This window comes from Notothenia coriiceps, unplaced genomic scaffold, assembly GCF_000735185.1.
Source record: "Notothenia coriiceps isolate Sejong01 unplaced genomic scaffold, NC01 NC01_scaffold00004049, whole genome shotgun sequence".
Classification (NCBI taxonomy): domain Eukaryota; kingdom Metazoa; phylum Chordata; class Actinopteri; order Perciformes; family Nototheniidae; genus Notothenia; species Notothenia coriiceps.
Window position 1 is genome coordinate 394,644 of NW_011336750.1, and position 16,076 is coordinate 410,719.

The 16,076-nt window shown below is 42.1% G+C and overlaps 1 protein-coding gene across 1 annotated transcript; it reads right to left on the minus strand.

Annotated features, from left to right (window-relative positions):
* Window positions 1-473: 473 nt before the first annotated feature.
* On the minus strand, window positions 474-12,052 carry prima1 (proline rich membrane anchor 1). The gene is made up of 4 exons (XM_010767023.1): window positions 11,221-12,052; window positions 10,240-10,381; window positions 7,714-7,846; window positions 474-2,697 (listed from the first exon to the last, which is right to left on the minus strand). Exons 1-4 carry the CDS (start codon window positions 11,500-11,502, stop codon window positions 2,598-2,600), a joined length of 657 nt encoding a protein of 218 aa, XP_010765325.1. The 5' UTR covers window positions 11,503-12,052; the 3' UTR covers window positions 474-2,597.
* Between the last annotated feature and the right edge of the window lie 4,024 nt (window positions 12,053-16,076).

Below are 16,076 nucleotides of genomic sequence, written 5' to 3' on the forward strand. Positions count from 1 at the left end.
CATCAGCCTGTGGAGTACAGGTTTGTCCCCCTTGTTTGTTTCACATCATTAAAATGTGCAAATTAAAATGGGAACATGTCCATACAATTTAATGTAAGAAGGAAACCACTTCACAGAGGTGTTTCAGAATCTGCTACCATCTTTTAACTTCCTGTTAAAACCCTTATTTTGTAAAATTAACTTGTGTTCTTGCTTGAGCTGCAGAAATCCTTAACACATTTTTTTGTCACATGAGCATTTACCGAGACCAGAGCGAGCACAATATGCAACCTACAAGTTTTTCTTGTTTGCGTCATTAGGCCCCACGGAGAGCAGTTCATTAAAGATGCACTGTGTGAGACAGACTGAGAACATGTCCTCCACTGCAGGAGGAGGGGGGGGTGGGACATGGACAGCACAGATCTCTGCCCAAGACGTGGACCAAGAAACACAGACAGGACGGGAACAGGCTAAATATAACATCTCATTTTTATCACAGACGGCCAGTTTGTCTGCCATAACATAATAACAGATCTCAATGTGTACATATACCTCTTTAAAAACAATAGACTGTGGGTCTGTTGTTATGTACAGTTTTATTTACAACTGAAAAACTCAGCAATGAAATCAACTTATGCACATCTTTCTATCTGCTTGGTATAATGCATAAATTGTGTATGTACTATTGATTGCCATATATACATGAATGGCTTGCTCCATCAACATGACAACATTGACATTATTCTAAATGGTAGCACATTGTTTAAGTTTTACTATGTATAAACATATGTTCTGTCACACTGTACATTAATTAACAGTCCAGAAGGCAGATATTTAATTATGGATATTTACATTCATGCATCCATCATTTCTCTCATATAGGTACATGGTGGGGTATACTGGTAGCTAATATATGTTCATGTTTTAGATGCAAGCATGTGTTTTACCAAATGTCCACAGTTTAGCCAATATCTATACTTAACTGACAGCCACAGAGCACAGCCCACTCTCACTGAGTACACTCATCCGCATGCACACTCACAGACAGATAGACACACACACAAACACGCCCTCACACACGTACACGCATGCACGCACATACACACGCAGATTTAATTTATAAAAGCAGAGTGATGCTCCAGTTCAGCTCAGTTGTGTTTTTCCAGCGGGGATGTGGAGGATGCCGGTGACAGCACTGAGTCACACACACATCCCTGCTGAGGCCATCCTCTGTGCAACCTGATCTCTGGCTATTGGCTAAGTCTCCTGTCTCTCGCCAGTCACAAGGTCAGCCCTGGGCTCATGTCCCCTGTTTCTATAGCGATGAGCTAAGCCCTACTTGACAGATGGAAAAATAAAGATTCAAACAAAGCACGGCTGTGGGCATCTCGCTGACCCCAAGACTCTGAAACAACCGAACGACTTGTGTGAGCAGGTTTAACTTGTAGTGGGGAGCTTGCTTTGAGAGAACTAATCAACAATGGAAGCTGCCATTATGATGCGGCACAGAAATAATGTTCAGAAAACACACATTCACATATAGAGACACAAAGAAACCACTGACTTCTGAAGTCTCAATGAAACAGAGACAAGCATATCAAACACCCAGAGACAAAACAACTGGTACAAAAACTCTTTGCAGAGCAAGCGCGTTTTCTGCATCAGTGTCTCAACAAACTGACAGCAGGCTTAAAGCATCGGAGCATCACAAATGAATTATACGGTTTATAAATTATTCACTTAAAAAACAGAGCTATCAAGAAATAAAAATAATTCATCAAGATGTTTGAGTTTTGTAAAGATATGAGTAACTTTCAAGACAGGTTTTTTTTTCCTTTAAGTAGAAAAATAAATTCAAAAGGTAGATAAGTAATTAAATTGAACAAATAAATGGATGAATGACTGAAGTATATTACATTGAGCATTTTTGGAATGGTAAAATAACCGTCCTTTGTTGATGTCGTTGCTCTTCTTTTTTTTTTCAATATGGATTTCTTTAAATTGCATAGTCATATGAATCCACATCTGAGAGCCAGGACCGACAAGAACAACATGCCTCTCACAAAGCATCTGTCTCAAAAAATGCAGAACAAAAGATGGACAGTGTTGGGACTGGAATATAAAAAAATGTTGCATTCTATGTAAAAACTGCATGCACGTTATTTATTGTGTATGATGGGCCTCTCCTGTCCTGGGTGCTGTATTGTCTGTTGTTCCTTTGCAGATGTCAACAGTGTGTGAGGTCTGGATCTGCGGCCGACTGGCAGACAGTCCCTCTCCAGCCAGCAGCCAACCAGCCTGTCAGCAACACTTGCTGTTACTAAGAGCATAATGTTCAGCCTGCTGTGCCACTTTCGACACCATGGGGGTTTGTGGATTTTTCACTCCGTCCTTTCTGCCTTGATTTTTTTTCCTTCCATCTTTTGCAGCTCCTCTTGAGCTGAATGGTGTCTTCAGTCCGGGCAACATGTCAAGCAAAGAGGGGACGGTTAACCTATTGGAAAACCTCGGGTCAAACCCTGTTGCATTCTGGGTGAGAGGGGATTGTTGTATTCAGGGGGGGTTTAGGTGAGAGACTGTAATTGTGATGTCACTTCCTGTGTCTATCTGGAGACAGTCTATACCACAGTGTTGTTCGTGCCAATGGCCTTCTTGTTACGGATGCTCATGGCATATTCCCCGCGACTTGTCCCGTTCTCCTCCTTTCGTAGTGGTTTCCTGCAAATAAAGATTTTCATAAAGTCAAGATAAATTCCTTGACAAGACGTTACATTTACCCTCAGCTGAAGGCCATGTCATTAAACAGAGTTTTCTAGACTGTTAACCTTTAGGCTGATTAGATTTTTTGCGCTGCTCCGCTCTCAGCAATCCTTTCTAATAAGGAAAATGTTCAAAGGTCACTTTTGCAAGGAGACAGGAGGAAAATAAATATTGCAACGCAGGGGATACAGCAATTACCTACCCTGACTGGTAGATGCAATCTTCCCCCTAAGTAATGAATATTTGTGTGGCTGTCAAAACAACTTTGGAATAACATCGATACATATACTCCTCCAAACAGGGGGTAGTACTCTGTCCTTTCTTTGAGTACGTTCTGGTGCACACTAGCTGCAACACATGATCCTTGGTTCTACTGAAGAGCAGTATCATTCAATGCAGCCCTTTTCATGCATTACTCTGTGCCTTTGTGGTTATTATATTTGCCCAGTGAACTGTGGCTTCTGCACCGACCCCCTCAGCTGCTCTCCCCTGCTCGGGCTTATGTAACTCGGAGACAGATCTGAATACAGTTAGTACAGTCATTGTCCCACTCAACACTGTACTATGCCTTCATTGCCACAGAGGACCCTTGAGCGACATCTTAGCTCAGCGTCTCCTCTTTTCTCCTCTGCTCTGAAAGCTCTGGCTGGCCAGTGCAACTTTGACAGTCATTCTCAGTCCAGTCCAGCACAAATCTCTTCCCCTTATCAGGCATTGTGCCGCGAGGGAATCCTTACAGGGTGAGATGAGCTCATCTTGTAACCCAATACTACGGTTTGTTATGTTTAATTTTTGGTTGGACTGTGTAAGAGGGAGGAGGATTCACTCTTAAATATATTAATAAAGTGACTGTGTACCCTTTGAGATAAGAAACAACACATTCGTTTTCTACCAAGCAATACATTTAATTTGTAAACATTAAAATCCAATATTGCTCAATTTAACTAATGAGGTTTAGCTGCTGCAGCCTAGATGCATTTTAGCCATTATACAATGAAAGTTCAGCAAAAAAATACAAAGCCTCAGGACAGCATTTTTCTGCTGCTGTTGTGTAAGATTGTGTTGTATTCTCTCCTTTAAGATCTCAGTAAAAAGAAGTGAAATGCAAACTTTGTGAGCTTTAAAATGGCTGCATTTTTGATATGCTTAAACATTGGATTGCATTATGCCCCCTCATGTCATTGACAGACTGTCTTACACTCTAAATAAAAATGGACGTCTTATGTAAAATCTTTCAATATCTGTTAGGTCATTTTTTTGGCCATTTCTTGGACATAATATGATTGATAGTCATGTAAAATGTACAATTAGGGTGAGTTTTTTTTGTGCACATGCTCATTTGTTGACTGCTGTCAACTAAATTGGTGTGCTGTCTTTTCTCGTTTCTCCCGTGCACTTTCGCCGGTCTGTTTTTGCCACACCTATTATTCAAACGTCTTGTTGCTGTCAGGTTTTTAAACGGTTCCTGTCTTGGCTGTTTTTCAGCTGTCATTTCAGCCCTGTGAACCTCCACCTCCTGTGTTCCAGAAACTCTCATCTGTCAACAAAGTCACTCTCAGAGTCTTTACCAGTCTTTAAAGATTCACTCAAAAAAATAAGAACTGTCACAATGGGGTCGAAATAATAAACACTCTCAGCATGCCTAATCTGTCATTTTTAGCTATGCGAGCAGCATGGATAGGAATTGCAATTTTAGTCTGTCAGCCCTTCGCTTTGTGCCACACTGAAATATCTCAACACCTGACATTTTGCACACATTCATTGTCCCCGGTCCGGAGGGCGAATCCTACCGACGTTTATGATCCCCTGACTTTGACTCTATTGTCATGATTTATTTTTACAATTTATTTCTTAAATGTTCCTTTTTTTGTGCATTTTCGTATTTATTTGACAGTTTAGAAACGGGGAGGGAGAAAGTGGGGTATGACATGAAAATAAGGTCCCATGGCCATAATCTAACCCTGGACATTGCGGTTTTAAAGAAGATGAAAATAAATGACAGATTTTTAAACTTTGCAAACTGCATGGAGTTGTTGGGGCTGTTGCAGATGATCTGAGCCAATGGCATTGAGCAAAGTTGTAAACAAAACATGTGGCAATGATGACTAAGACTTCCTGTGGGACTCTGTCAGCTGGGAGGGGTCACAGGGATGAGGACACCAGGGAAACATGGCGACCATATAGGACAGATGCTGCTTCCGGTGTCCCCATGGGACCCGGGGAAAAACCTCAGAATAGAAACCGCCCAGCCTCAGGATGGAAACACATTTCGCTGCGGGGGAGATGATTGGCCGATGCAGATGCAGCTAGGGGAGTTGGGATATACCAACGTTTTCTCTAAGGGACAGACGGCAGTGTTTACAGCCAGTCTGGGAATTCTACCACTTGGAATAAAATGTCAACAAGTTCAATGTTCGTTAAAAGTTATGCAGCGTCCTTGCATCTCACCAATTATTTAACTTTTGCCAGGTCTGTATTTCTTCCACTACGTTCTGACGCTGGTGAACTTAGGCCTGCTGGAAGGTGCTCTGGCCCTGTTGGTTGTAATCTCCGCTCAGACTGACCATGTCGCTCTGGGCCGCCACACAGGGCCTCAAGCCGACCTCTACCCAGGCCTTCAATAAAAGATGCCATGCTGTTGACACATGGCAGGTGGCAACACAACATTTCACAGGTTAGATGAATATTTCATATCAAAGCTGTGCAATCACAGCGCACATTCCTGTTTGAAGTTTGGGGAATGGATCATGGCGAAATTGGGACATGTGTTGAGCTGTTTACAATTACTCTAGCCATCTGGAAATTAGAGTAACATGCTATGGTTAAAAGAAAACACATCAAAAACAGACTGTAAAAATCTGTCGCCGGTTTTAATGGTGCTGGTGCAGTAATTTTAAAAATAAAACAGAGGAGATTAATAATGTATTAGTAAATATTGAATTTTAAACCATTTTGCCTGACAAGTATTTCCCTTGTATTGTATTTTGGATATTCTCTTTGCCCTTGGATAGAGCAGCTGTGATGTATTATCCGTCTTTGGACAAGCCTCCCTGAGCGGTAAGTGATTGGGAAATGCTTCTAGCTTCATTAGTCACTTGGTCTGAGTTTTGTTTGTTTTGGCTTCTTGGACGGCTGACAGCCTGGACTGCAGCATCATGTCTTTAGCTTTGGATGGCACAGCAACACTGAAACGCAGCGTGTGTCTGAATCCTCTCCTCAATGCTTGCACGCACCAGCCTCCCTGGTGCTGTGGACTCTGAATAGAATTGTATGGAAGTGTTTTTCCATCCTAGCCCGTTTGCTTCAGACACATGACTGGCAGACAAAGATTATAAAAAATAACAAAAGGCCAGCAGGGCTGGGACCCGCAGAGCTAGCTCCTCTGCTGTCTATGCTGCTCAGGCAGGCCCTGGCCCTCGTCCAGCTGATTTTCATTGGGAAAGCCCGAAGCACTGAGGGGCTGCAAGCGCTATATATAACTGGCCATGTTATTCTTGCTGACAAACCCTCTCTCACATTGTTATTGACTCGGACGCTCAATTACTGCCTTTACTTACTTTCGTAGACAACATTTGTCTGTCCTTTTCGCTGTGTTGTTTCCTCTGCCTTCCGCTCAGGAACGATGGATGATTAGAGCATCCGTGACAAATGTTAAAGGGATCACATTTTTTCCTGGACTGCTCTCTTATTGGCTGGTGACTAATGAATGTCTAATGAGGCCAGTCTGGCTGGACATGTGTATTTCTCCCTTCTCAGAGAGGGCAGCTTGGCGTGGCACACAGTCTGCAGTCTAGAGCCCACAGAGCTTCAGGACACGACCCGGTTGCATGTATAAAAGATGTTGCCTGCGACTGAATGACTGCGCAAATTAATTCATAAATAATGACTTGGGTTTGGGGCTAGAGCCCATATTGCAACAACACTTTTCTACCACTGCTGCATTAAAAAAGGTGCCCCTTGGCTACACAGGGGGCTGGAGAATTGCCATAATGAATTCCTGAGCCAACCACCCATTACTTCCACTGCCTGACTTTGCCTATTTGTTGTTTAAAGAAAGGAGAAATAGAATTCTGCTGAGGAAAGCCATATGTGGCATACAGGCTTAATACAATTCCATAAAAATAACAAGGTATGCTATTAAATCAATTTAAACACACATAAATAAAAGATAGAAGTAGCTCCCTGATTTAGCACATACATCCTTGGCTGTTTTCACATGGGTGTGTGGAGAGTCAATGTTTATAGTCATTTTATAGAGTGTGTAAATATGCCAACATGATGTATCTATGTATGTAAAGATGTTGTGAGCTTATGGATGGGTGAACACAAATCCCTGCATGTGCAGTGCTTCGCACGATATGGACGTGTGTGTGAGTGTGTAAAATGTCTGCGAACATTACTGTGGATGTCAGAATGCATGTGTGAGACGGTGCTGCCTGAATGTCACACAGAGAAATGGGTCTGGGTTGTGCTGCAGTCTAAAACCTCACGCAGTCTTTTCTCTAATAAGCCAAATGGGAGAAATATTTCCCTCTGCCACAGCGGCGTCTTGGGATTCCTCTGCTCGCCTCTCGCTTTCATGAATCCAGCTGCTGTTTTAGAAAGCTTTAGACACTTATGCAAATTAGAAATCAACACAGTATATTTTAAAGCTGGATCATAATGCGCCTCGATAAATTAATTTATATGATGTTTCCGGGCGACTCAGTGTAGTGGATCTTTCTCAGTGACATTTACAACCCAGTCCATTATCTAACCTCTGACCTCAGTGTGACCCAGCTGGGTGATGACAGGGTCAGCGTAGCCTCACACACAGGCAGGAGATATAGTACAGTCTAAACATGAGTCAGATTACACATGATGTGTTGGGTAGCCTGCCTGTGATAGATCCTATTTCAATTTGTCCTCACAAAATATTTCAAAGTTCTTACTGAAATACTACAAGAACAGAACAAGACAAGAGTAACACCCAACCTCTTGATGGCCTTGTAGCAGATGATGATGGCTGAGAGGAGGAAGACCACTGAGGCACAGCCCACCGTTCCGAGCACTACGATGTCCATCTCCATCCACCAGGGCCTCAACGAGGGCTCCACGGGCTCTGGCACTGAGAAACAGAGAGAGAAGAAGAGGGGACAGTAGGAGAGGGTCGGAAACAAAATAAATCAGAAAAATAATGAAAAAACAATTATGAGAGCTCAACCCTCAAGATAAAACAATGACTTTTTTTTAGTGATTGCGTTATACAACTTTTCCTCCCAGGTCTCTGAGTTTGGAAGACGTTGTGTCCTCGTCTGTTCTGTAGGTCTTAGGTTCAACGTTCAAAGATATCTAACCCGACACCATGAATCATTTAAGGTCCCATCAGCCTTCCGTACACCAGCACTCTTGTCCACACCAATTACTGTTGCAGGAACCTCCTGCTCTTTCTACATCAGATCAATGGTGTAAGACCACTCACCAGGAATGTTGTATAACATTATGTGCATCAGCTACTTCGTATCTGTAATGCAAAACTTCTCTCTTCTCTTTCTGCAGCGTTTGATGCTCTCCCAGCATCTATAAATCAGTTTAGTCATGTGCATATCTATCAATCAATGAATGCCGATTTGTTCCAGTTTTGTGCTCCTGAGAAAATACTCTGTGCTGTATATAATAACAAACTTGTAGCTCCTGCATTGACAGGTATGTTGTTATGTATGGGAGGAAGGGGTTTACACCATGGCAACAACTACTCCTTAGTAATGCTGTAGACTATTTTCCAACACAGCACATTTCTAAGAAGCAAATAACAACTCACGGCTTTCCCCGGTACAGCACACTACGTCATAAGTCAGTGAATTTAAAACCTCCTCTCAGCCAAATTTCCATTTTAATCCTGCGTTTTGTCAACGGCTGTAGGATTTAATTCAGTCAGTGTAAGGATCTACTTCATTGTGATATAGCACACTCCTTTGAAAGGACTTTGGAAACCGTTTTTAGCACACATAGACTTAAGTTACAGTGCCAATTGTATCACTTTTTTTCAAAGACTTCAAGCAGATAGATAAGATCTCAGTCATTGTCCCAGTTTTAGCTATGCATATTCATTGCATTTTTAAAGACTACGGTTAAAGGCAGGATTTCAGCTTTAACTGCTCTGCAAATTGGGCTACGGAAGGAAGATCAGGGTAATTATGCGCTTGTATAGATTAAATTAAAAACTGAAGAAAAAAACTCCCTTTAAGTGAATTATTCATGGCGTCTCCACCCTCTGCAAACATTTCTGTGTAAAGTTAAAAAGGAATAAAAATTGGCCTGCTTATCATATTTATCCTGATGCGCCGCTGTTTATGGATGCAGCTTTCACAGTTCCACTCGAGCGCTGTCTGTAATTGGGCATTCAAACTCCCACCTTCGATCCTGACAGCATTTATACAGTGACCAACATTTGGAGAAGGGTCTATAACTCTTGATAGGTATCTCACATGTTGAGTCAGGGGGGGGAAAGGTCTATTTAAAAATTGACCAAACAGAAATAAATAATTGGAAGTGATTGATTAAAACCTTTACACTGCTGCCTGGTGAGACTGATGATGAAGTGCTCCTCCCATCTCATAATATTAAGGGCTCAGGGTGAGTGATTCTTAAGAGTCACAGTAATAGCTCAGAATGGCTGAATCATCAGTAACGCCTGTCTCATATCAGCACACTGTTCATTAAGGTGCTTGAGACCTTATACAAATCATATCAACTTTCAGCAAGCAGCCTTATGAAATATGGTTGCCTATCTGTCAATGGATTTAGCATCTCAGAGGGAGTGTCGGATGGAAAACTGCTGCAACAGGCAGCAGTTCCTCACAGATATACGTGTATGCTTGTTGTAAACAAGCATTAATACACACACGCACACGCACACACGCACACGCACACGCACACACACACGCACACACACACACACACACACACACACACACACACACACACACACACACACACACACCCTCATTGCCGCCAGCTCAACTTCAAAATGAAGCTTAGATGGTTGGTTCATTAGATGCTTATCTCTAACAAATTAAAGCTAATTGAATTAACTCATCTGTGTTTTAATCAGGGGTCTCCCGGGGGAAACCCACCACTGAAACTCTGAGCTTGACAGCCCAGCGGGCATGGATTTCACAGGCAGCTGGGTACTCCCGGAGGTCAGACCCGGCATAAATGAGTCCTGTGTTCAGCTGTCAACATCCTGCTGGCTCTATCACACGCACAGACACACACGTGCAAAACAGTGCCCATGCACGGGGGCTCGCACAGTTATCTCAGGGGGTTGATGGTATATTTTTCTTTTTGAGCATAAAAGGAAACACTTCACGTAAAAACGGTCAGATTAGCCAGTTGCTTGACACCTGCGTTTGGCTTAGAATGAGATCCTACTGTGGGGCGAGAGCAGACTCAGAGTGAGACAGGCCGACTTGGAGCGAGACATGTGTGAAACCTGGGAGTGAGAGCTGGGAGTCCTACCTGTGGTGCCCAGTAGCCGTGGAGGAGGCGGAGGAGGTGGCGGAGGAGGAAGGGGGGGGTATCTTCTACAGTGGCATGCCAGCTGGCACTGTTCGCTAACTTTCTCCGCCACAGTCTGTGAGCATGACCTCTGGAGTTCTCCCTTATGGTGAGGAAGAGGAAGAGAAAGAGAAAGAGACAGAGAGGGAGAGGGAGAGAGAGACATTGAAATTACTGTGGCACTGTCCTTCAGTGCATTACTCATGAGTGCCATCAGCACAACACTGTGCATCACAAATGTAGAGGCTTGAACACTCAGCAGCCTCTCAGTTAGCAGCCCTGTGGATATCCTCTCTGCATTATTTTCCTATGTTGTTGTCACTGGGGCTGCTGTGTATGTAGTACATGCAGAATAGTATCGGGTCTATGGCTGCAGCACGCTCCCTGTAAGAAACCACCCACCAACAGAGTGGGCAGCAGGCTGCCCCGAGGAGTGTGCGTGGGTGGACTTGGAAACTCAAGCAGATCGCATTACACATGAACCCTGGCAACACTGCGTGCGTGTGAACAGCTCACCACTATCTGTAGGCAGCAGCGTGGGGCAGAGGTTAGAATACTCATCACTAACATATGCCTGATGCAGGGATCCTGGTGGGATAACTGAATATTGTTATCAAAAACATAGTTGGCTACTCCATGTTCCCTCTACAAAAGAAAAGTGTTTGTGTGCATAGCTATATGTCTTGCTGGAAACTCTACACATGCATGCCTGTCAGTATTTCCTAAACACAGGTGAACTGGTGATCTCAACATCTGGTGTAAACAAACAAAGCACTGCATTGCATAGATATTATAATAATATAATGAGTATATACGTTTCTTGAAAAAAATCAATCAGTTATACAGTTGTTATCCATCAGTAAATCAACTCCAGTTACATTATAGTGTGACATAATCTCATGCGTAAATTGACTAAGTGGAGCGGCTGAACCTGATCCTTACCTGGCATGAGAGTAAAAACAGTGAGAGAAGGCAATGACCGAAGAAAAAAGGCCAAAAACTTAAAGTAAATGGCATTAGATCTTGGACCAGCATTCCTCTTGCGCTGTTCTCGAAGATACTAGGCAGGGGTTCCAACAAATAAATGCAGTATACATAGGCTTGAACTGTTTGGGAAATAACCATCCACCCTGTCCAGTTCAGCGGCGATATCTGTGACAAGCGTCTCCAGAAATAGTTTATGCCACAATCATTTTCCTCTTGAAATCCCGTTGTTGATAGCATAGGACAGGCGAGCCGGTGGAATGAGTAGCAATCTCGATAATTCACATCTCGAAAGTAGTTTTTTTCTTATTGGCACTCAGATAGCGACCTGAATCACGCCGCTACTCCGTGCAATGTGAGGGCGGTAGATGGCCCGTACCTTACATCCCTCCTCGGCTGCAAGCATGAGTGCAAATGGGCCACTCAAGCCATCGAAGTTGAAGGGAAAAAAAGCGAACAGAGAGAGATCCTCAGGAATATCGTGCGGCAGGATTCCTCACAATAGGATCACACATCCCCTCAACTTATCTAGGCTGAACACTGTATGGGCGAGTCCGGAGGGCAGAGCCGAGGGTTAAACTGATGCATCCCCCTCTGTGCCAAAATACATTTTATACGGGAGCATCACCACCGCGCACTTGATGCAGCGCTCACATCAGCTCATCCTGACAGCGTGTGCTCAAACAAATTCACCCTCCGCTACTCATAAAGTCCCCCCTCCTCTTAAAAAAAAAAACACAGGAGGTGGTTATGTAGGCGTCGGTAATGTCAGCGGTTTGTTTGTGTTTGCTTGTTTAGGTTGGATTTGTTTTTTTAAAATAGTGGTCCAGGCAGAAAGTATAGCCCACAATGCGTGGAGGCGAGTCCATAAGGATGACGCGTACAAGACCGAATTAAAGTCAAGTAGAGAGAGATGGAGAGAGCGCTTGAGACGCCTACCGACTGAAAACACTGCCGCATGTTTGATTTGTGCCTGCGAGAAGAACACTCAGTGGTCCAATGTCCCGAAGTAGGTTGAGATAAACAATACTGATGTAACCTGGCATTCACTGCTAATGCTCAACTGCAAAGACATTTATAAGATATTTATTAGATGTTTCTTTTCCAACCAGAGCTTCATTTTATTTATTTTGTAAAACCATCATGGTGAAATGGTTTATAGGATGTGATGCTTTAGGCCAAAGTGCAAAAATAATCAGACTGAAATGGGTAGTTGAGCAGAGTTGCATAATATTGATGGTGGTCTACTCTTTACAAGGCACAGTTATGAAATTACCCCACAGCCCACAGCCATGGACAGAGAGAGACAAAGTGACATTCTCAGTTTACTGGAAGTTACTAAAACACATAACTGACAGTGGCAATAAAACCCTGTGTTTATCTTGGTGCAAATAAGGGAGGCAAATAAGAAGGATGGTTTTGGATCTGAGTGAAATAATTCATCCTGTTAGAAAACAAAATAATTCAACTAACTACCAGCACTGAAAATTGGATACTTTATTGATCAACTCAATTTGCATAATACAGAAAATGTATTGATTAGTAGGCCTATTGTGATAATTGTTGATTGTCCAAAAGCTGCAAAGTGTACCAATTTATACCAAAAGGTATTTTGTAATTGGGAGTTATAGTGCATCCGGAAAGTTTTCACACCCCTTCACTTTTTCCACATTTTGTTATGTTACAGCCATATTTTTAAATTGATTAAATGTATTTTTTTTCTCAGCATTCTAGACACAAAACCCCATGATGACAAAGTGAAAAAAGTTTTAAAATAATTGTAAGTTTTAAAATAATTGTTGCAAATAATTAAAAATTAAAAACTCAAATATCACATAAACATAAGTATTCACACACCCTTTACTCAATACGTTGTTGAAGCACCTTTGGCAGCAATTACAGCCTCAAGTCTTCTTGAGTATGATGCTACAAGCTTGGCATACCTTTTTTAGGCAGTTTCTCCCATTCTTCTTTGCAGATCGTCTCAAGCCCCATCAGGTTGGATGGGGAGCGTCGGTGCACAGCCATTTTCAGATCACTCCAGAGATGTTCAATCGGGTTCAAGTCTGGGCTCTGGCTGGGCCACTCAAGGACATTCACAGACTTGTCCTGAAACCACTCCTTTGTTATCTTGGCTGTGTGCTTAGGGCCGTTGTCCTGCAAAGGTGAACCTTCGCCCCAGTCTGAGCTCCAGAGCGCTCTGGAGCAGGTTTTAATCAAGGATCTCTCTGTACATTTAAGCGTCTTTGAGCACCTGTAAAAGCGCTAACAAATTAAATCTATTATTATTATTATTATTATTATTATTACATTGCTGTATTCATCTTTCCCTTGATCCTGACTATTCTCCAAGTTCCTGCCGCTGAAAAACATCCTCACACCAGGATGCTGCCACCACCATGCTTCACTGTAGGGATGGTATTGGCCAGGTCTGGTTTCCTCCAGGCATGATGCTTGGCATTCAGGCCAAAGAGATCAATTCTGTTTTCACCAGACTAAACTATTTGTATTCATCATGGTCTGAGAGTACTCTGGTGCTCCATGGGGGCTTTCATGTGCTTCCTTCTGGCCACTCTACCATAAAGGCCTGATTGGTGGAGTGCTGCACAGGTTGTCCTTCTGGAATGTTCTCCCATTCAGTTTGGTTTGGGCGGCCAGCTTTAGGAAGAGCCGTGGTGGTTTCAAACATCTTCCATTTGCAAATGATGGAGACCACTGTGGTCGTTGGGACGTTCAATGCTTCAGACATGTTTCTGTACCCTTCCCCAGATCTGTGCCTTGATACAATCCTGTCTCTGAGGTCTACAGTCAATTCCTTGGACCTCATGACTTGGTTTGTACTCTGATGTGCACTGTCAACAGCGGGACCTCATATACAGGTGTGTTCCTTTCCAAGTCATGTCAAATATATTTTATTTAACACAGGTGGACTCCAATCAAGTTATAGAAACATTTCAAGGATGATCAGTGGAAATGGGATGCACTTAAGCTCAATTTTCAGTGTCAAAGCAAAGGGTGTGAATACTTATGTACATGTGATATTTCATTTGATTATTTTTAACACGTTTGCAAAAAAATCTTTAAGAACGTTTTCACTTTGTCATTATGGGGTATCATGTGTAGAATATTAAGAAACAAAATTAATTTAATCCATTTTGAAATAAGGCAGTAACATAACAAAATGTGAAAAAAAGTGAAGGGGTATGAATACTTTCCGGATGCACTGTATATATTTATGTTTTTGGCTTTTGATTGGACTTATAAGACATTATTGAGACCTTTCTTTGAGATTTAGGAAATGACGATAGGCATTTTTGACTATTTTATTACTTTCATTTTCTCACTTTGATCAATTGTGACAGAAATGTATGCTTTGTCCCTACACAGTTTTTATTCTTTCTCCATACTAGCTTCAACAGGGATCTTGTTGTTGAGCACCAGCAACGGCCCTTTACCTGTTAAAAAAAAATTGGCACCTCAACTGCTTGAAGCTTTGCAGGTCAGTTTCTCTGCTCAGCCAACACTGCTCGGGTTGTATGTCAGTCTCATTGCTTATTCATGTTTCATACATCCATAATCATTTGTTGTGCTCCTCTGTTTGAAAGTATTGCTGGTGGCTTAAATAGCAGAAGTGACAGCCAAATGTGTCACAGCCTGCTTATTCCAAATAACACAAACAGCGTTTAAGCCAACTATTCAAACAACTTTGGCTTACCATCAATGGATTGTAGCCCTACAGTCTTTTGATGCGGCTCAGCATTTATCACATCTCTTGCCTATCAAAACACTCTTCACAGGCAGTAATGGGGTGAGCTAATGCACAAGAGCTGTGAATGGCTTTTAGAGTGGAAAATCCACATCTGCTGCTGAACTGCATTTGAGCTTACAATGCAGAGATTTTCCAGAGTTTCTAAAAAGTGCACAACAAGGCTGGTTTTTTTCTTGGTGTGCCTGGCAGTTCAGTTCATCCATCCTCTCCTACAGTCTGTCCCAGTATTGATTATCTGACAAGAGGAAAGCACTACATCCTCCTGGTTCCTTCCTGCTGCCTCAACTCATTCCAACTAGCAGCAATCTACCACAACATACATCAAGGCACTTTTAAACTCAGATAAGAAAACCTCTTAATGAAATTACTGTGGTCTTTCAGTGTGATTATTCCAGCCAAGATACTTAATCAACAACTCTGCAAACAAATAGAGCCCAAAATATTGCATGCATCCAACAAATGGAGCTTTTAATACCCAGTGTCATTTGAGGAATATTGATGTTCAGAGACTATTAACTCCACTGCATTTATCTTGACGATCTGTATATTTCTAATTTAATTTAAAAAGGCCAGCTTGGCTGTATCATAGTAGAGGTAGATTGCCATCTAGTGGGAAAGCATGGCAACACAAGACATTAGGGCACTATACATTCATTCAACGGGATAAGTTAAGTTGTTAAAAGGGCAGAAAGTGCATTTTTGTTTCAAGTAGAATTTTTGCTTTACTAGATTTATATTTTATATTTTCTAGTTATTTATTGTAAATTAGTTTGCATGTATTCCTTATATATGGCTAGCCTTTCTTGCGTTGTCACAATTTAAATATATATATAAAAAAAGAAAAAGCTTTGGTCTAAGGTCTCTTTTTCTATGACCATATTTTTATTTATTTGTCCGGATCCAGATTGAGAAGTGATAGGGGGGACATAACATAGCTTACAATAGAACATGTGCACTAATGTTTGCACCTTGAAGCGCTTCTGCCAAGGAGCTATACAGACAGTCAGTTTTCAGTCATATTAAAACTCCACTGGACTTCTGCTAT

What these genes read in the sequence shown, in the direction of transcription:
- prima1 (XM_010767023.1), bottom strand. Translation starts at nt 11,502, where the DNA reads ATGCTATCAACAACGGGATTTCAAGAGGAAAATGATTGTGGCATAAAC. An exon ending in TGTTTTTACTCTCATGCCAG is followed by an intron (nt 10,382 to 11,220) that starts GTAAGGATCAGG and finishes CCTCACCATAAG; the next exon opens with GGAGAACTCCAGAGGTCATG. An exon ending in TGCTACAAGGCCATCAAGAG is followed by an intron (nt 2,698 to 7,713) that starts GTTGGGTGTTAC and finishes CTTTATTTGCAG; the next exon opens with GAAACCACTACGAAAGGAGG.